The 22,850-nt window shown below is 35.0% G+C and overlaps 1 protein-coding gene across 2 annotated transcripts in view; it reads left to right on the top strand.

Moving 5' to 3' along the window:
- The window catches only part of Sym (symplekin scaffold protein), a 649,809-nt gene that overhangs the window by 204,629 nt on the left and 422,330 nt on the right, over positions 1–22,850 (top strand). For both annotated transcript variants that reach the window (XM_090398863.1, XM_090398864.1), the window contains one exon: positions 9,155–9,213. In XM_090398863.1, coding sequence (XP_090254989.1) covers positions 9,155–9,213 — 59 coding nt within the window. The remainder of the gene's footprint in view (positions 1–9,154; positions 9,214–22,850) is intronic.

Below are 22,850 nucleotides of genomic sequence, written 5' to 3'. Positions count from 1 at the left end.
GAGGAATATTTTGTCACTGTATCTGAGCCAAACTTTGGGTTTTAAACTTGATGAATCTAGAACTTTTTAAAGTCTTCTGTATAAAATTTAGATATGAAGGGGAGTGAAAGTGTTGAGCCCATGGCTATACCGTCTTTTTGTAAGTAGGAATTTCTTGCCATGCTAAATAATGAAAGCAACGTATGTGGACAAAGAGGGCATGATATCTGATGGAAATTTGTTCTGTAGGATCAGAACTGTGTCATTAACTTGGATATTCTGGAAAAGGGCAGTTACACTAACTAATAAATTTTTGTTAAAAGTGTGACATTCTTAATTTAAAAAATGTCACACTTGTTCAAGAAGTGGTGTGTATTTTGTGTGTGTGTGTGGTGGGGGTGATGACTTACCCACCTCTTTAGTGTCGACCAGTTTCTTGGCTAAGTGTAAATAAGGCTATTGATTCCCTCAGTTATCAGTTGCAGTGTGCATTATTTTTGTGTACTGATGGGTGGCCATAAGTTCTAATGGGCAGGCATGTAATGTGATAACAGCTTTTTAACTGTATCCATCAGCCAGGTGGTGACTGACTGAAGTAATTCTGTCATTTTCTTTTTAATGCAGTTCATTGGAGTTTGGTTGACCAGTTGGTGTGTGTTGTTGGATACCAGTAGGTTCGTCTGTTCTGGGTAAGCTGTTCGGTCAAGAATAGTAATAGCATTATCTTTGTCAACTTTGGTAATAACGGCGTCATGCTAAATTTTCAGACTTTGACTGTTATTTTTGCTGCTTTGGTTAGATTGTTACGTATGCGTTTTTTTTATGACTTAATATGTTATCAGGGATTCTCAAATTTTTTGGTCAGAGGATCTCCTAAAATTCTGTAATAACAAAGACCCACAAGAGCAATAAGCTTCAGAATAATATATTTTATAAACAATTATTTTAGAAAATGTATCAAATTATAAATTGCAATGCATATTAAAAAAAAATTAATGAACACTTACAGTTATCACATGTCTAATATGAAGGATGAGGTTGACATGCTTTTAGAAGTGAGGAAATATTCGGTTCATGATTTTGTTAGTTTTAATTTTAGATCCCCATTATTTTTGGGATGCAGTTGATTTCTCTGCTTAGTTAAAATGTTGTTAACGTGGATAAATCCGGCTTCAATAATGTACAAACATCGAAAGATCAGTAATAAAGGCCCACAGTTTTATACAGTTTGGGATAGTTACATTAATATTTTTACTTGTCTAAAATCCCCCCCTGAAACTTTCTTTTCAGTTCAGTGATTTAGCTTCTAGGTCCATCTTCATATGAATAATTTCCTCTTGTCAATACAGATCCAAATTCTCCCTATCATTCTCTGCATAAAATGGAAACATAATCCATTCTGGAATTTTCATATCTTCTGGATTCTTGAATCCAGAATCTGTTTTTAAAATCCTCTTTTAAGCATTCGAGGTGAGCTACATAAATATGTCAGCATTTGAAAAATTTCTTTTAGCTTCTTGTTCTAAAGATGACATATTTAGAAAGAAGTAAAGATTTGAAGAGCATTTACTTTTCTTGAAATCCCAAAATAATTCTACAACTCTGTATAGTTGTCATGTCTTTGCCTTCCAGTTTTTTTTTTTTTTTTCATTGAATTTTGAATATACAGGGTGGCCATAAAATAACCTTCCCTCTTTGGAGGCAGCAAAAAACGAAATGAGACCAAATTTTATATTGAGACTTTTGAAGACATGGGGAGATGATTTCCGCAAAAAAAATATTTAGTACCAAATTTCGCTGATAGGGGAAATTTTGGTGCTGGCAGAGCCAAAAACAAACGGATAATTACATTAAAAGCAGATAAAATGGAATAATAACATTTCGACGGTTTAAGCGACAGCCCCGTCACTCATTCCAGCTGGATATGTGGTGCGTTACAATGATACAATGATGATAATAATAATAATAATAATAATTAAACTAAAACAACAACATGCAAAAGACACAGAAATTAATGTAGTGATTGAACTCATAGGAAATGTTTTATTCATCAGAATCAGGGTCCCCTGGACCACAGTAGCAATGTCTGTTACTGTCTCTTCTTGCGCTGCTTTCCGTCCTCTGCCAGGTCTAACTACTAGTGATCCGGTTTCTTTAGACTTCTTAATAATAGCTCTCAGTGCTACAGCTGACATAGGACCTGTATGCAGGTTATGAAGCCTTCTGAATTCCCGAAGGGCCGCTATGGCATTGCACTGTTTAAGATAAAACAACTTAACAAGTAAAGCACAATGAGGCAAGGTAGGACGCATATTGAGCACAGTTCGTCAGTCATTCGAATAACTGTTTGAACTTTCCCAATCCCTTTTTAAGTGGAATTGGTGGCACACAGTAAAATTTGCATAATCCTTTTTATTTGCTTTTACTGCAAATATTTGACTGCTTTCAGCCCCACCAGCGTCATAATTTCCCCTATCGGTGACTTTTGGTACTAAATCTTTTTTTCATGGAATTCATCTCCCCCATGCCTTCGAATAGTCTCAATATAAAATGTGGTCTCATTCCGTGTGTTAGTTTTAGCTACAGATATCTCCAAAGAGGGAAAGTTAATTTATGGCCATCCTGTATATCAGCAAGGTAAAATGTGGTTCTTACACTCACTAAATTTTTCAACAAATGATTACTCGTGCTTGGACAGAAATTCCACCACTGAGTTATAAAGTTCTTCAGGCCTTTGGAAACGGTTACTTTTGACAACTGTCTTATGTCAAATGTCTTTATGAAGGAGCAGTTGATTTTCGTCATTTTTTTCACATAGTATAGCAAACAGTCATGTTAAGGGAATTTTCTTTTATACTTTAATACCAGTTTGCAAAGCAGCATGCAATTCTTCATTTATGTGTTTTGCAATAAGTTGTTGTCTGTGTAAAACACAATATACTGTTTGTTGTACTTCAGGATTTTCTTTTTTAGCTAAACTAAAAATCCTCTGTACTTACCAACCATAGCTGGAGCCTTGTTCATTGTAATTGCAGTTATATTACTAAAGGGAATGCCATACTTTTCAAAATACTGTTGCATACATCTAAAAATTGTTTCACCTTTAGAATCAGTTTTTAAAGATTTGGTAAAAAGGAGCATCAATTACTGCTTTTTTACTCATACTATAATACCTTACAAATTATATTAAAATATTTACTTCTAAATGTTGACTCGTCTAATTGCATAGCAAACATAACCTCTTTCATCTTTGAATTTACTATTTGGACGTGATTTGCCATATCAGCAATCCTCCATTGCGTTGTATTATTACTAAGTGGAATACTCCTTAAAACTGGATTAGCATCCTTTTCCACAACTCCATTGCTATTTTTATATTTTTATTTGTTACTATATTGCTATTTTTATTTGTATAATTATTTCTTCACCTAGAGTATCTGGCTTTTCTTTCTTTGCAATTAAGAGAGCAATATCATATATTGCTTGTAGCAGCACACTCTGCTGCTACTGCAGATGATTTTATAAAGGGCATAAGTGTTGTACAGTTAAAATATTTTCCCTTCATAGTCTTGAAATATTCAAGGTCTTTATCGTTTTATCATTATGCTGTTTTTGTAAATGTTCTTTAATTTTTGAAGGTTTCATAGCATTATTAATAAATTCTTTCCTTCAAGGTTACATGGTGATCAGCATTCATTATTAAAAATTACAGAAATGACTACTGTGTTATAATAAAACTTAAGTTTAATAAAAACCAAAACAATCACTTGGCATTTTGAACTTCATATCAAAGTCATCATATGGAATATACACATATATACAAAGAAACAAGCTACATTACAGTCTACAAGGTATGCTAATGTTACAGTAATTTGGTCAACTGTTAAAACTACTGGACTGACCTCTGGTGAAAAAAAAACTTACTACATCAAAGCTATAGTCCAATTGGTGGTTGGTAGTGAGGAGCAGTGTGAGGAGCAGCCAACCATCTGGTGATGGTTGGCTGCTCCTCACATTGCTTGTTTGTGGTTATAGTTCACCCACTGATTAGAGATCCTTCGACACTTCTGCGCATGTCACAAAAAGGAGAATCCATTCCGATAGTAGGGTAATTAATCCGTATTGTGGGATGAGTTGTTTATTATTACACGTCGGAAAATTAACTTGTGTTTTATGATCATTGTAGTTAACTATGTTGCTTGTATAACAGTTGGAAAAATTTACCTATAAAGCACATGATTTCGCGTGTTGGCGACCAATTCTACATCCTTCATTTCTTTCATCCCTTCAGCATGAATCGACTATTCTTGGCAAGTTTCCAAGTAGAGATCTCAAAAGCATGGGCATACTATAGCTGCTCCCTGGGATGTCACTTTTACATTGTTTGTTGCTTTCCTGTTATTGTTCTAGTCTTAGGAGCTTGGTTTCAAGTTTTCTTTATTTTTATACAAAACATGTATTGCAGTGTTGTATGTGATTCTTTCAAGAACATCCCAAATATTGAGCTGTATGTAGCTGGATCTTTCTGATTTCAGCTGGAAAATGTTATTTTGGACATTTGCTAGATTTTTGCGGTTCTCCTGGATTTGATTTCTCAATGGAGCTTTTTACATATATAGGCATAAATTTGGAGGCTGAAGTGAATTTTCTTTTTAGCATAATGCAGTTAGGCATCACATTGCTATTATTACATTGTTTTAAAAAGGCTAGCCCAATTAATCAACACAGACACTCATCTTTAGCTTCCATGGTGACTGCAACTTCCATAGTGATGTTACCATGATATTATTACAAACTATCGGAGATATTGAGTTCACTGTGACATGTACAGGTTGTTGTTCTCGGTGTAGCTTTGTTCATTGTGGAAGTGAAATGTCTTTTTCCGAGCCGCAACGAGTTTTCATTTTGGAAAGTTATTTTGATAATTGTTCTTATGCATGTGTTGCCAAAGAATTTCACAAGAAATATCAGGTACAGCAGTCCCTTAGAAGTTGAGGATAACGAGATTAGTGCAGTGTTTTTGGGAAAGTAGATCTGTTGCAGATAGGAATCGCTCTAGGAGACTCCCCATTTTGACTGACCATAAAATGGATGAGGTAAAGAGAGCACTGAAGTGGTCCCCAACAAAAAGCCTCAAGTAACTTGCCATTGAATCATCAATGTTATACAGTAGTGCTCAGAAAACTGCAAGATTGTTGCACCTTCATCTATATCGTGTGCACTCAGTCCATGAACTGAAGGGCCTAAATAAAGGTAAATGAATAATCGTTGGCAGATGGTTACATTTATTCATTGAAGAATGTGATATAGAGATACTTGATACAGTTTTCTTCAGTGATGAGGTCTGGTTTCACCTCAGTGGGTATGTGAATAGTCAAAACAATAGGATTGGGTCATGTGAAAATCCACATGCTTTTCATGAAAAAAGTTTTGCATTCTCAAAAAAAAATATGAGTTTGGTGTCTGATATCATGGCATCATATAGTGGGACTCATTTTCTTTGAAACGACGTGTGAATGGATCCATCTACTAAGACATCATCATACAGTTCATGGTACTCCTTGATGTCTGATGTCAGCTAATGCCGTTGTTGGTTCCAGCAAGACAGCGCCATGTGTCACATATCGAATAGTACTGTACATTTTTTGCAAGAATTCTTTGGTGACATCTCATCTTCAAAAAATTGTGGCTTCAAAGATCATCAGATTTATCATCACCAAATTTTTTCCCTTGGGGGTATCTCAATGGAAATTTGTTTATCAGAATAATCCTCACACACTGGATGAACTAAAAATGAACATTTCAAATGTGCAGGTGCTTCACAGGATGGCATCAAACCTGAGTGAAAAGAGTGCAAGTTTGCATTCATGAATGATGTGGCCACTTTCGACATATGCTATAATGTGGTTCCTATCCTTCTTTTGTTATAATGGTCTGATTATAACCTGTATTTGTAGCTGTTTCATTTTTCATGTTTGTAATTAACCTTGAAATAGATATGTGTTATTTCTGGGTTGCACGACTTTACAATCACCCTGTAGCATCCAAGTTTAGAACAACAGAAGAACAGGTTACCAGAAACCCGAAAACATCCAAACACAAAAAAATCTAGTCAGTGGACAATAAATAGAATCTAAAAATAACAGGGCTGTTGAGCACTAACTAGTAACACTTGATGTACTTCCACTCAATTATTGTTATTAATTTTATTTATATATATATATATATATATATATATTTTTTTTTTTTTATTTTTTTTAATTTAAATTTTGCTCTTCTCTTCCTTTTCTTCAGCAAACAGTAACAGAGCAGTTATGCTTGAGCTTATTAAAGTATATTGTGATATTGCTTATGCTTTGTTGTACGCACATATACGAGGGTGGTCTGAAAAGTTCTCGGCATTGACCATAGATGGCAACACTATTGACATGATTTTTTATTTTTTCTAAGTTGGTACATCTCATAATCCATGCATCCACGTGAAATTGCAAGTCATTCTATCAAGTACGAGGGCTGTTCAATAAGTAATAAGACTAATTTTACTGTCGTGAAACCACTCATCACAATATTAATTTCTGTGGCATAAAGAAATGTTAGAAATGTTGCTGTCTGTATTAACAAAAGAGGTTGATAGATGGCATATACGGGCTGATGTGCCAGAGTGTCACGTGACTAAACGCAATCTTGTTTCGGCGCACCTATGAGCCGCGACCAGTCGTCGAAATGGAAGCGTCCTTGGAACAGCATTATGTGATTCAATTTTGTGTGCATTTGCAAAAATCAGCATCGGACACTTTTAACATGATACACGAAACTTTCCAAGATGAAGCAATGTCGAGGGCAAGTGTTTTTCACTGGCATAAAACTTTTAAGGAAGGAAGGCAAAATGTGGAAGATCTTGAACGTGAGGGAAGACCTTCAACGTCCATCACGGAGACAATGATCAACACAGCAGCGATTATCATCAAGGAGGATCGCAGAATTACAGTACGCCAGCTGCATGTTGTGCTGAATATTTCTGTGGGAAGTGTTCACTCAATCATGGCTGAACATTTGGGACTGAAACGTGTTTGCGCCCAATGGATTCCCATACTCTTGACACCAGAGCAAATGCAGCATCGAGTGGATGTGTGCACAGAATGGAAAGAAAGAAAGACTGGAACAAGAAGGCGACAACTTCTTAAAACGCATCATTACAGCAGATGAAGCTTGATTGTGTCACTATGCCCCTACAATGAAACAACAAAGCAGTGAATGGAAGCATCCGTCTTCGCCTACTCCCAAGAAAGCAAAAACTGTAAAATCGGCTAGTAAAGTTATGACCATGTTTTTTGACTATGAAGGCATTGTTTACCAACACGCTGTAGAACCTGGGAATACTGTAAACGGCTCATACTATGCGGATGTTTTACGGACAATGGTACAGCACGTCAAAAGGAAGCGTCCATTGCTGAAGAATGGCTTCTTATTGCACCACGATAATGCAAGGCCACATATTGCTGGTTGTGTAGTGGATGTTTTGCAGAAGAACAAAATAGATATCCTACCACACCCTCCATACAGTCCTGATCTCGCACCGTGCGATTTCTGGCTGTTTCCTCAGCTCAATAAACCACTAAGAGGCCGCCATTTCGAAAGCAACAAAGCATCTGTAAAAACTGCGGAGGCGGTTTTGAAAGAACTCTCAAAAAACGTACTTTCACATGTGTTAAAGAAGTGGATGCAACATTAGGATAGATGCATCGCATCTCACAGTAGTTACTTCGAAAAAGACCATGTAAATGATGACGATTAAAGGTAATCTATTTTCTGTATAAATATAGTCTTATAACTTATTGAACAGCCTACGTAATTTGTTTTATACTACTGTCTGAAGCAAAAGTGTTGTCTGTATCCCTTGAAATGGATAAAATTGAGTATCGTGCGGTTATAAAATTCTTTGTAAAAGAAGGTTTAACGGCAAAAGGAATTCATTCGAAGTTCATAAAAGTTTATGGGCACTCTTCTCCTTCGCTTTCAACAATTAAAAAATGGGCTGCCAGGTTTAAACGTGGCTGTACCAGTCTTGAAGATGATCCACGTGAATGACCAAAAAGTGTAACAACACTAGAAATCATTGATCAAGTGCAAGATATGGTATTGGGACCGGCGAGTCAAAGTGCGTGAAATTGCTGAGACTATAGGCATTTCAAAAGAACGTGTAGGTTAAATTTCACGTGAAAAATTGCAAATGAAAAAGCTTTGCACAAGACTCACAGCAGATCAAAAACACACCTGCATGAAAATCTCTGAACAGTGCTTGGAGCATTTTAACAAGAATAAAACTGATTTTGTGTGTCGATTTATTACTATGGATGAGACTTGGATTCACCAGTACACACCAGAATTCAAACAGCAGTCAAAACTGTGGACAGAAGCCGGTTGTTCAGCACCAAAGAAGACAAAGTCAATTCCATCAGCAGGAAAGCTTATGGCATCGGTGTTTTGTGATGCTAAAGGCAATTTGTTTTTTAATTATCTTGAAAAGGATAAAACAATAACCGGGGAATATTATTCTAATCTTTTAACCAGACTAGACGAAAAAATTTGTGAGAAAAGACCTTATTTAACTGGGCAATGCCTCTGCTGGTATGAAATTTCAAGCATGTTGTGCTATCATTTTGTTTTTGTTTTAAGCTAATGCAGAATACAGTTATGTTTGCATTCTTAAATAGTTGCCTAAAATATGTGGCGACATATGTGCATCATAAGCGACATTTATGTACATCTGCATAAAGTTTCTAATTCAGTGTCCAGTGTGCAATTTATATTTGCTAATGGGGACACACGTATTTCCAGTCAGTTCTCCACATTCCTTAAAGACTATGTCCTCATAGCCATCTAGCCTGGATCCAAGCAACTCTGTATGTAAACTTTAGTGAAAGATGTTGGGCATTTTGAAATATATGTTTCCACCTATGATTTCTTATGTTATTTGTACCTCTGCTATCTAAAAGTATTGTCATTGGTACATTTCTATGAATGTAATTTCATGTTCTCATTTTAAGTTCTCTTATTTTATTTTTCAAGATTTTAAGCAGTATATTAAGTTATGTCTTGATTTCTTTATTTGGTGCCTGAAATCTTATTATATTGTGGTTGTAATAGTATATAGAAATATCTCTTCCTCCCCTAGCTAATTTGCCACCTACTCTGGCCAAGTCACAGGTGAGCAGTGTCAGAAAACATTTAAAGGTTAGTTTTTATTATTAAAATATTGTTTTTATTATTAAAAAAATATACCTAAAGTATGTATTCAAGTATTCTAAATTTTATCATTCTCTAATTAATTAATTAAACATTTTATTGTGCATTGTCATTTACTGTAATTCACATATTTTTGACATGAGAAATAGGTGAATAAAAGCTTAGATTTTTAAAAGATGAAATCCTGAATTGAAATCCAAATGAGAGTGAATATCTTGAGTTCCAGCAATTTTCTCTCTTGTGAAACATTATATCCAGAAATGCTGCATTTCTTACTCAATACTTCAGTTTTTTTTTTGAAAAAGTTACTGATATACCTAGTGCTTTAAACAAAACTAGTATTTCCATAAGAATTAATGTATAAATTAGATTTCAACTTTATAGTCTGTTTTTGCTATACTTCTGTGGTGTAGCAGCTATTATGCTTGCTTTACATGCAAAAGGTCCCCAGGTTGGTCTCAGGCAAAACCAGTGTTTTTGTTGTTGTTGTTGTTGATAGGTAATAAAGGGGCGATATGATTTAGATATACAAATTACTGAAGGGTTTTTACAAGATTAATTCACAGGAAAATTTTCAGAACAGCTCTGGTGGTTAAAGAACTAGGGGCCCATCCTTGGAAACTGAGTAAGAGTATAGTTAGCAAAGGTGTTAGAACTAGGTTTTTTGCTTGGAGAGTGGAATAGGTCGCCAGAGTCTATTGTGGATGCCATGACTGTGAATGAGTTCAAGGCGAAGTATGATAGATACTACGCAAATGTTGGATAGTGCTTGACATGATGTTTAGGACCTCCCTCGATAAGTTTAAGGACTCCTTGGAGTACCCTGTAATAACATTATTATTACAGTAAACCCTTGCCGAACGCGGGGGTTACATCATTAATACATTGCACGCACGGCAAAATCGCGTTCCGCAAAGTTAACTTTCTATGGAAAAAAATGTGTTAGGTATAGTTCAAATTAAGAAAGTATGTATGTATAATTTAAACTAACCTAAATATTGTTGTAATTAAAAGGGAAAAATGAAACAAATGTTAATTGAAAGGATTTTTATTACTGCTTAATAAGTAGGTACCTGATACAATTATTTTTTTAAAAAGCTAGTGATTTTTGCTTGGGACAATGACTGACGCAACTCTTTAAAAGTTTCACGGTAAAATAGCGCAGAGTTTTTCAATGCCTTTCATAAAGTGTCCTCTTCTTTCTTCATTTTGGTCAATCTCCATTGCAAAATCAGCAGTTCCTGTGCCTTTTTTAGCAATTCGTTTAACTTCTTGTAAGTTAAAAGCACTTTATCTTCTTCTTCTTCACTATCGCTGCTTTCACTGTCGACTCGTGTTTTTGGGTAAGATACATCCAATTCTTCATTCGTCATTTCTCGATCGTCATTCTCAATTAATTCTTTGACTTCTCCTTCTTCCATATCTGAAAATCCTTCGCCGCCAATTGCTTTTGCAATTTGTATGATTAATTTGTACAATCCAAGCTATTAATATTTTTTCCATCTTTTCCAATTGCGGAATTCTTCTTGAAACTTATACAACCTTTCCTGAAGTATCGCCTGAAGCTTTGACACTAGACCGAATCTTTTCTTCATTCTCCTGTATTGTTCTTATGCTTGATTCGTTTATAGCTAGTTCTCTTGCAAGCGATGAAACACGTGTACCGTTTTTCAACTTATCTAAAATTTCAATTTTCTGAGATAATGTCAAAACTTTGCATGTTTTTGCTGCTTTATCATCTTCATTCTCCCTCTTAGATGTCATATTGAATTTTTGAAATTAAAAGAAATACAAATGCAAAAGGAGAAGAGGATAAACACTGATAAATACATGATTACAGCTCTGCTAACATGAGTGAAATGATCACAACTCAGCCTGGGTCACTCAGCTAGTGGGCAGCACCAAGCAGGGTTGCTGGCCGATGCTCTGCAGCGTACCGTGTATGAATGAAATTCTAGCATTGTATAAATTAAATGGAAACAATTAAGATAACACTTAAGTGCAGAAGATAACATACGTGTTATCTTCTGCAAATCCGTGCTCGGCAAGGGTTTAGTGTATTATGTACTTTATGTTATTATGCATCTAACATAATGTAACAGTTTTTCTATTAGAATGCATTGTAATTGTATGTTACGTTGGAGTAACTTAAGGGTTAGTGCTAGATTGTTGGAAGGAAATTTTCCCATATAACTGAAAGGAAACGTCTCATTGCTTGTGAGGAGTGCAGAGAACTGACCATTACTTTTGATCCACTGTGCAGTGTTTGCTTTCTCATGGTGCATCCTATTATTAGCTATCCACCTAGAAACCAAATAAACAAGGTTTCCAGCCATCTTCCCAAATTAACCAATCATCTGCCAAGTCCTCAAAATACTGTCATATCTTATATCTATCATTTAGGGCAGTACTAAGTGCACCACTCCTAGACCACAGGATTCTCCTCAGTCTTTCTCCTTTCCATCCTAGCATTAAACATCTACTTTGATGTTTGATGCTAGGATGGACAGTTTGATGAAAAATATACTTTCAATATAGTCAATTTATTTCTTCTGTTTTCTCCAGTGCACATCTTTATGTTAGTACATAAGTATGTGCATGGAAAGGAATGGAATTGTTAATAATGTCTCCATTCCTGAACAGAAATCCAGTAGATACTATTAATATTAGTCCTGACATTTTTTTTTTTTTTTTGCTTCAAATTTTCACAAAACATTTCAGTATAGAATTCATTTCATGCTTAAGTCTCCAACAAGAACAAGCCTTTCCTCTACATAAGCTTGAAAAATTATTCTTCCTTTTCCCTACACAATAAGCCTTATTGTCCAATTTTCTCACATCACTATCTGAAACTGGCTGCCATTTAAGAAAGTTTTGCATTTAGTGTTGAATATACATTTAGTGTTGAAGATATATATACATACTTCATCCTTTCCATGATTAACATCACCTGAAAATAACATTTTATATTTATTATTTAGCAGTATCTTGCCTTGCCTTCTTGATTGAATGATATATCCAATTCTTCATTCAATTGGATGAATGATATATCCAATTGGATGTATATATCTTACCCAAAAGGATGGTTGAGGGAAAATGGATGAGAAAATAGATGAAAAAATGCTCTAAATGTTAGAACATTTCTAAATGTTCTAACATTTAGAAAAAGTCCTCTTCTCATCTATTTTCCCTTAACCATCCTTTTGGGTAAGATATATAGATGACATCTTTACTATTTGGCCACACAGCAAAAACTGTTTACCTTCTTTTTTAAACAGTATCAATTCCTTGCATCATCGTATAAAGTTTACTATGGAAATAGAAGAAAACAACCAGTTATCCTTTTTAGACGTTCTCCTCACCCTCAAATACTCTTACAACTACAGTATACAGGAAACCAACGTCAGGTCGTTATATTCTTAAAGAATCAGCCCATCATCCATGTCATAAAACTGGGATTATAAAATGCCTCATCAGAAGAGCCAAAACTAATTGTTCTACTTTTGATTATCTACAGAAAGAACTTTCTATTATCTAACAACACATGAAATTCAATGGCTTTTCTGAAAAAAGTACTCAACATCTTCTCAATTCTTATAATCCTCCACAAAACAACAAAGTTTCAATACGTCGAGTGCCTATTCCTTATATCTCCGGTATTTCTGAACCTATTGCAAGAATTTTAAAGAAATATGATTTAACAGCTACGTATTCACTTATTAACAAATTGTCTTCTCATTTTCCTTCTCCTAAAGACAAACGCTCAACTTTATCTCTTCCTGGAGTTTATCAAATTCCTTGCAACTGTGATCTTTCCTATTTTGGACAGACTGGACGTTCTCTTGAAAAAAGAATCCATGAACATCAATCCTCCATTCTTCACAACAAACCTGAAAAGTCTGGATTGTTTCAACACGGGATTGAAACTGACCACAGCATCTTTTGGTCCAGGACTCGCCTCTTGCATAGATCCCGTTATAGGTTTGAACGTTTGTTCAAGGAAAGCGTAGAGGCATTGCTCCATCGTCCCAACCTGAATCATAATGACTGTATATCCGTATATCCATATCAAAAATCTGGGAAAGTCAAATCAAGATTACTCATTATTTTTATTGATTTATTATTTTTTTTCCAATCATGTCTCTACTTCAAAATATTCTGTTTCATACTTAGTGATATAACATCACGCTGCATGTTCTATTTTTAACAATCTATTGTTAGTATTCTAGCTTGCATTTATTTTTTAAAACCGTTCTTGTAATACCACTGAGGATGGTCTGCTATTTCCAGACTGAAATATTTGGTTAATTAAATATCTTTCTTGTGTTTACGTGCATATATCATTCAGTCTTATGTCACAAGTATCCTTAAAACAGCAAATGCCTTCTTGATTTCATTAACACCAATTATGTCAATACGGTTCCCTAATTTCATCTCTTTTTCATTGATTATTCCATTGAGTTTGAGGTTTGTTTCAGCAGTTGTCTTTTCACAGATACATCTAATTCTCTGATGAAAACTCAGACAACTAGCATGACATCATGCTGTGCCACAATTTCTGTTTGTGATTTAAACAATACAGACTTTCTGGATAATCTTTTTGGAAATTTCTTTCTTCAGCTCATAAACTAAATACCTTCTCCAAAAGTTACATATTCTCATCTCTCTCTCATCTCTTATTACAGAATCCCTTGTTCTTGTGACCTGTGTTATTATAGACAGACTGGTCGTTTTGCCAAAATTCACCTCAGAGAATATGGCTAGCTAAACTGATAAATCTGGTTTAGCTAGCCATATCTTGTCTAACAAGCATAGAATTCAGTGGAATAATACTAAAGTTCTATACAAAAGTTATTTTCTTCTGGAAAGATTGTATATAGAAAGATGTGAATCACACATTCACAAACCTAACTTCAACAAAAAATGATTGCATCAAACGGTCTGAATTTTGGGAAGTTATTCTAACTAATACTCATCATTCATGTTTCATAAAAGATGTAATTACATTTTTTCAATTTTAAATAATTAATTATTTTATTCCTGATATCTATTAATGGAGAAGAGTTATCCTTCTGCAGTTGATAGCACATATAATATCATGCATTTTCAATTTAATTTTTCGTTTTTTTTACGTTTATCTCTTCCTATTGTATCGAAAATGGCTATGAAACATAGCTGAAAATATATTTACATAAGTGACATCCGTATTTATTTATTATTATACTTTCTTTACTTGACACACTGCTTCACATGCCTCCTGTGGACTTCTGCCAGAAAGACAGCAAATGAATCACCAGTACTATATACCAGATAAGCTTTTGGGCCTGATACTATCACACCAGTTGTGCTCAAGAGGCATGAACTTACCCATGTTCTTTTTCCTCTGGAATGCTTATTATACCCATTTCGAAGGCATGGAAGCAAGCCCTTATAGAGCCAGTTCCAAAAATAAAAAAGTGATATACTTTTACTATCAGACTGTTGGCCTCTTGTTTGCAACTCACCATGTTCTCTAAAGTAATGCAGAAGATCATCAACAGTCAACTTGTTTGGCATCTGTAGAACTGTAAACTAATCGGTGATCATCAATATAGATTTCTCTAATTGCATTGTACAGATCTCTTCACCTACATCACCTGCCTGCAAACATGTGCCATGGAAAACTTTGGAGAAACCTGTTCTGTTGCACTTTACATTTTTGATGCATTTGATCAGGTTTGGCATTATAGACCTCTTACCAAATTTGCCCTCTTATGATAATTCTTAACATCTGCCTTTGATAATTCTTAACACTCAAGACTAGATCATGCTTCTTGGATTGACTCTCATGCCTAGCCTTTCCTGGCATAATAACATCACTTCTATAGTACCCTTCTTTCACTTAAGATGCTTTTAATCTATCCAGCTGTTTACTCTGTACAAATCCCAAATCTTTCCAACCTGCAAATACTGTTCTCATATTGGAATGGTGCACGTAACACTTCTCTAAACATCCCTAATGCGGTTATAAAAAAAAAGGGGGGGGAGAGCTTGACAATCCTGCTTTTTCACAGTGTCTTCGGCTCCCCCCTCCCCACCACCATCCCAAGAGATGATCAGTCTCTGCATTTTGTCTCTTGTATATTGTTCCATATTCCATGTTATTTCTATAGACACAGTTCAGCAAAATTATCCCCCCCCCCATTCCTGTTAAATCTACAGTGAAATGAGCACCTGCTGTCAACATCTTTTTACAGCTGCACCACTGGCTTATGCATCTTGCTACTTCCATTCATCTTTTATTTCATCAACTGCAGTTTTGTTGAACAGCTTTCCCCCCATAAGGTATTGTCCAAAGATTACAGTCTTCAGCTTTTCAGAATGAATATCAACAGATTATTTTGCTCTTGATTCCTGCCCTCACAGCATTTCATATATATATATATATATATATATATATATATATATATATATATATATGATCAGTGGCATGCATCATGTGGTTGCAAGAGAGAGTCTGGTTGTGTACATCATCTAGAACTGGGTGGATAGTATCTCATCATAACACTAATTATGGGTATAGACCATATTGGTCTGTTCCAGTCTCATTATCCATCCAATATCCTTTTTTTGAAGTCTACCCTGTCTTCTCTTTCCAATTGGCTTATATTTTAGTATTTGTTTAGGATATCGGGTGTTGGCTATTCAATTTACATTGTTCAATTCACTTTTGTTTATAATTGTTTAATTTTTCTTCTGTTGATTTTGTTTTTAGTTCTTTTAAATCTTTTAGATCTTTATTCTCTATATAGGCTTTTTTTTAAAGGCTGGTCTTGCTTAATGATTGCAAATGATTTAATGTGTGTGTGTGTGTATGAGAGAGAGAGATGTAAGGAGGGAGGGGGGTAAGATTATGTGCATAATGTTGATATATGTAGTGATTTTGATGGTAGAAAGGATTTGTACTCGCAAGATGGATTGCACTTACATGGATTCGATGCTTGGAGAGATTGTTATTTGATGAAAGAGTTGAAGGTAAATAAATCAGGGAAACTAGATGTGTGTCAGAGTGGTTGCAAGAGAGCCTGGTTGTATATGTTAAGTACACATCATCCAGAACCAGGTGCTAGTACCTTGATTCTTTATGTAGGCTTTTTTTTTTTTTTTTTTTTTTTTTTTTTTTTTTTTTTTTTTTTAAATAGGTAGATCATGCTTAAAAGCTGATATTCTGTAATAGTGAGGATGTAATTGTAGTGAGAATGGATATAATATGATAGTTCTGGATGCTAAGCTGGACAGAACCCTTTGCTAATTTTTGTGGGGCTTCCCAATCATCTGGCCAATAACCTTATTGCTGCTTACTCTGTCAGATTTTGCCTGGAAGGAGGCAAAGTATAGCAGCTTGCAAGGGACACTGCTTTCATGAGAGTTGTGTCCACAAGTCTTTCACCTTCACTACATGTCCCTACCTTATAAATTTACCCAGTATTTCACTATCTTGGTAGACTGTGTATATATATATATGTACACACACACATATATATATAAATGTAGTGTTATTGGGATTAAAAATATCTCCCACAAAAAACCAACAAACATTTTCAGTCAAAAATCAGTAAAAATATATTCCAAAACAAAACAACAAAATTTCATGTAAAAAAAACTTCCACATAGAGTTTACCAATACCCAGAACTGAGTATACCAACATCTACAATATGCATCACTACTTTGTGACAACCAAAGTGGTGATGTATTCTAGTTGTATTTGCTGCAGATGCCAGTTGAGCTTCAGTAATAAATAACATATCAAGTTCAACTCACCTAAACTTTTCTGATTGTATCATGCATAATGTTTTCTATTAAAAAAAATTTAAACAGTAAACAGAAAAGCAGAGCATCATGCACTGTTGTCAGTCTGATATCCTATTCTAAAGGTGATTGAATTTGAAAATCTCTTTTATATATGACCTGCTTTGGCTCAAGATTTCCTTGCCCTCATTTTAAACGGATAGAAAGACTTATGTGTTGGCAGTTCATGTCAATTTCTTTGACAGTATTAATTCACAATACAAAATAATAAGAAAATAATTAATATTTTTAAAAATTATTTGTGGATATTTTGCAAATTTTCACTGGTATTTCTTCTAGCATCTGCAGCTCACAAAAACCGTTCGTTGCAGAACATGAACAGCAACAATTCGGTTAACAGTGGGATCAGCTTAAAACACTTGTAACAGACAACATAAGAAACTAAAGTCCTAATTGGTGCTATATGTTGTTGGATAAAGACAGAGAGAGAGAGAAACTTATTAATTTGATCTTAAATATGTTGTTGGATACAGAGAGAGAGAGAGAAACTTATTAATTTGATCTTAAAATGACTGTTGGGTTGCTTAAGGGTCAAAGCTATATAACTGAGAGGAGACCTCCACATAGCCTTCAAAGAAATGCAGAGAACCGACCAGGGATTCTGAACCTAATGTCCAATCCTCACCTTCATGTGATGCACCCTGTTAGGTATCTACCTGGATACTGAAAGGACAAGGATGGGCTGGCAATTTGAGATTTAGCCGACCAAATTGTATTCTTATTGGTTAAACCAAAATAAAAAATGATGGTACAACATGACAAAATTTCATGCCGGCTGGGGCGTCGCCCAGTTAAACAAGGTCCCCGTTGTTTTTGCCAGGGAACCAGGGCGAACAGCAAAAAGTCAGCTACTGGAACAAATCTGAAAACACACCCCAACTCAACATCACCAGAGTTAAAGATCGGTACTATCAACATAAGAAGCCTGAATGTCAAAGAAATGGAGCTAGCTGAGGAATTAGATAAGTATCAGATCGACATAATAAGGGTGACTGTAACAAAAAAGACAAAAACTGGTGAGATCTTTCTGAGCAATAAATACAAAATGTTATATTCAGGCAATGACAATCAAGGAAAAGAAGGAGTAGCCATAGTATTCAATACAAAATACGAGGCTAATCTTCTTGAATGGCAGGCAGTCTCAAGTAGAGTAATATGAGTAAATATGAGAATGGGGAACTGGACAATGAGACTTATTTGTGCCTATGGTCCCACAGAAGGTTCTACTAAGGTAGAAGTGGAGGAATTTTTTGATGCTTTAGAAAAAGCAACTGACACAATGAAAAAGGAAAAGTTGGTCCTTGTTGGGGATCTAAACAGCAGAGCAGGAAATGATTGTCAGACATACAAAAATATTTTGGGAAAATTTGGAGAAAAGAGCAAAGCGAATAATAATGACAAATACCTGTTGGATTTCTGCTCAGGACATGGACTGGTTATTACTAACACTATGTTCCGACATAAAAATGTGCACAAATTCACATGGAGAGAAGAGTCCTTTAATAAGAAAATAAGAAATAGTCTCATTGACTATGTTATTGTTAATAGTGATGCTTTCTCCCTGATGCAGAAAGTGTACAGAGGATCTGAAATTGGAAGTGATCACCATTTAGTCTTGAGCAGGATAAAATTGAATTTCATATTGAAAAGAAGAACATGTAAGAAAATTTTAAAGCGAATAAAAGTTGAGCAGCTCTCAGATGTGAACTGTAAAGTAAAATACACAAATATTATTCAAGAGAAAATGAGAGTTTGATAACAGGAACCAAACCTTGGAGATTCAGTGGCAAGCTCTGAAAAAAACGCTGATTGATTCAGCCAGAGAGGCATGTGGTGAGGTTGTCTGCAAGGATAGAAAAATCAGAACTCCATGATGGACACAGGAAGTTAAAGAGGCAGTGAAAGAAAAAAAGAAAGTGTATCAAATGTTCCTATCAAATAAGTCAGCTTGTGCTCTTAGAGAATACAGAGACAAATGTAAGAAAGCTAAACACTATGTAAAACTGGCTAAACAAAAGTCATGGGAGGACTTTGGCAAGAACATAGAAAATAAATATCAAGAACGTGGTAAGATATTCTGGAGGTTGTTGAAGAAGCTTAGAAATGGTGCAAAGAGTGCTGTAAAAGGAGTTAGAGATGATAAAGGTGATATGAAAACGGGAGAAAAAGATATTCTTGAAGTATGGAGTAATTACTTCAAAAAATTGCTAAATGGAAATAATCAGTGATGAGAGCACAGTGGTAAAAAAAGATTGACCAGCCATGCAATCAGGAATACATATCCATACTTGAAGGAGAAAAACCGTCAAAAGCCTGAAATGTGGAAAGGCAGCAGGAGTAGATGATATTCGATCAGAAATGCTCAAATATGGAGGTATAAAAGTCTTACAGAGGTATAAAAGTCTGAACTATGAGGTGTAGTTCAGAATCCTGGACCGAGGGATGAATTCCAGATGATTGGAGTAGAGCTTTCATTGTATCCATATATAAAAAGGGAAATAAAACTGAATGGGAGAATTACAGAGGTATTTCATTACTGAGTGTTCCTGGTAAGATATATACAAATATACTTCAGAAATTGTTGAGAAGGATTATGGAAGAGAAGCTTGGTAAAGAACAAGCTGGATTCAGGCCAAATAGAGGCTGCCAGAATCAGAATTTCACTTTATGACAGATATTTGAGAAATCATGGGAATATAATAAAGCTCTGTATTTAGTTTTGTAGATCTGGAAAAGGCTTATGACAAGATGCCAAGAGAGAAGCTATTCAAAATCGCTACAGTTATATGGTGTCAATGGGACATTATGCCATGCAATACTTAGTCTTTATTTGAGTTGTAAGTGAGCAGTTAGAATTGAAGGAAGTACTGGAAGGTGGTTTAATGTTAAATCTGGTGTCAGACAAGGATGTACATTATCCCCTCTGTTATTCATTATCTATATGGATCACATTATGAAGGAAAGTGGTATTAAACCAAACCTGATATCAAAATTGGAGATGTTAATGTCAGCTCTTTGCTTTATGCGGATGATGTTATACTTCTAAATAAATCTGCTACAAGTCTGCAAGATTCCCTGACTAAATTGAATAACTGTTGTAATAGATATGGTATGAAGGTCAGTACAATGAAAGTACAATGAAAATAGGCAGGAACATTGAAAATATCAACTGCATTGTGAAAGGAGAACCTATAGAACAAGTAAAACATTTTAGCTACTTAGGCACGATTTTTAGCGAAGGTGGTAAATTAAATATGGAAATAGACAACAGAATCAACAAAGCTGGTAGGGTAGGAAATCAACTGAATAAATTTATATGGAGTAAGAGAGAAATTAGACAAAACAGTAAATTAGCTGTGTACAAGACAGTGTTCAAACCAATTTTAACTTATGGAACTGAGAGCTGGGTTAGGAGTAAAACACTTACCCAAAGACTAGAGACCGCAGATATGAGAGTTCTGAGAAAGATTAGGGGGCATGAACAGATGCCAGTAATGGCAATATCATATTAAAAACAGGGATATTAGGAAAGAACTTTATATTGTCAGCATCCAGGAATGCATTAGCAGAGCTAATCTCAGGTGGTATGGTCACTTATGCATAATGGGAGAGGAAAAATTAGCTAAAACAAGTGTTTTCTGCCAGGTTGGCAGGAAAAAGACCCAGAGAAAGACCAAGATATAGGTGGATTGATACTGTAAAAAGTGCCTTAGAAGACAGAAATATAAGACCTGTTAATATTGGAATCTTGACAAGTAACAAACTGATTTGGAGGAAAATTGTAGATAGCAAGTTAGTAATGGTGTAAATTTTTCACACTAACCACTCGGCCAGCCAGGCTGGCTGGCCGTGTGGTTAGCTTGTCTGCTCTCCCGTCAAGAGGCTGCGGTTTGAATCCCTCCGTGGGCATGGATGTTTGTGATTGTCTTTGGAAATACTAGTGGTGGTGGTCGGTGTTAGATGGCGTTGGTGTAGTTGTGGTCAGTTGGTGGATTGTGAGCGGTGGAAGCAGAGTTGCAGAGTAGATGCCCTCCCTTGATGAGTCCTTGGACTCCCTGGAGGTGATTATTAATAATAATAATAATATCATCTTGTACCCCCCCCCCCCCCCCCCCCCTTGAGAGTATATATATCAGGAATTTGATGATGATGAAGAAATGACTGTCTCCAAGATTTTTGGTAAATTGATACAGCCTTACTGTTCGGGCTTTGGAGAATGATTTGAAGCTACTGCTAATTCCCAAAACAATCTCTCTGACTTTTAATGATTTCTGTGTAGCAATTTTGTGTTCATCCATTTGACCTTTTGTGATGTGTATCCGGTGTTTTGTCTGCTAGTCCTAACTTGCCATAACAATAGTGGTGAATGTATTTTTTGTTTTCTAAGGCTGATGTCAACACTTCTTCCTCTCTGTCCAGGTCACAAGTATAGGGCACTTCATACACTTCTGGATGTCAAAAAAAGGAGAGAGTGTCTTTAGATGAAGAGATCGATATTTTGGATGGAAAGGGGAGATATACAAACAACTAGATGGGACAGCTATGGACTTCTTCCCTTTTCTCCTTTAGTAAATTTCTACATAGAACATTAGAAAACCAAGTTGTGAATATGGTCACTCTCAAACAACCACTGGTTTGGCTGCACTGTGTTGTTGGTGTGTTTGCTATTTGGCCAAATGATGCAGAGACATTAGATACATTTTTAGTGTATTTAAATAGTCAACATTCTAAAATTCATTTCACAATGGTACAGTAAGTCAATGACTGTCTGCCTTTATTTACACTAATCACACACCTTCCTGATTGTTGTTTTGCTGTTTTAAGGATACTTGTGACATAAGACTGAATGATATATGCACGTAAACACAAGAAAGATATTTAATTAACCAAATATTTCGGTCTGGAAATAGCAGACCATCCTCAGTGGTAATACAAGAACAGTTTTAAAAAATACAAGCTAGAATACTAACAATAGATCGTTAAAAATAGAACACACTGTGTGATGTTATATCACTAAGTATTAAGTATAAAACGGAATATTTTGAAGTAGAGACATGATTGTGAAAAAAAAATAAATAAAATAAAATAAAAATTTATGAGTAATCTTGATTAAACTTTCCCAGATTTTTGATATAGATATATCTATATCAAAAATCTGGAAAGTCTAATCAAGATTACTCATTATTGTGATGTTATATCACTAAGTGTGATGTTATATCACTAAGTATTAAGTATAAAATGGAATATTTTGAAGTAGAGACATGATTGAAAAAAAAAATAATGAGTAATCTTGATTAGACTTTCCAGATTTTTGATATAGATATATCTATATCAAAAATCTGGGAAAGTTTAATCAAGATTACTCATAAATTTTTATTTTATTTTATTTTATTTTTTTTCACAATCATGTCTCTACTTCAAAATATTCCGTTTTATACTTAATACTTAGTGATATAACATCGCATGATGTGTTCTATTTTTAACGATCTATTGTTAGTATTCTAGCTTGTATTTTTTAAAACTGTTTTTGTAATACCACTGAGGATGGTCTGCTATTTCCAGACTGAAATATTTGGTTAATTAAATATCTTTCTTGTGTTTACGTGCATATATCATCCTTCCTGATTGTTCATTATCTTTTTCTGTGTATGGGAGATATGGTATCCTAAAAACACAAAAGATATCTGTTCCAATGATAGTGTTCTTACCACTGAACTCACTTACTTGCATCACACTTTCTTAGCTAATGGTTATAATTCCTAAAGAATAGACAAAA

Source organism: Typopeltis vanoorti, chromosome 10 (assembly GCF_054136105.1).
Source record: "Typopeltis vanoorti isolate ZY-2024b chromosome 10, IOZ_Tvanoo_1.0, whole genome shotgun sequence".
NCBI classification, from domain to species: Eukaryota; Metazoa; Arthropoda; class Arachnida; order Uropygi; family Thelyphonidae; genus Typopeltis; species Typopeltis vanoorti.
Note: the sequence above shows the minus strand (reverse complement) of the source record. Positions and strands in the feature narration are given on the sequence as shown.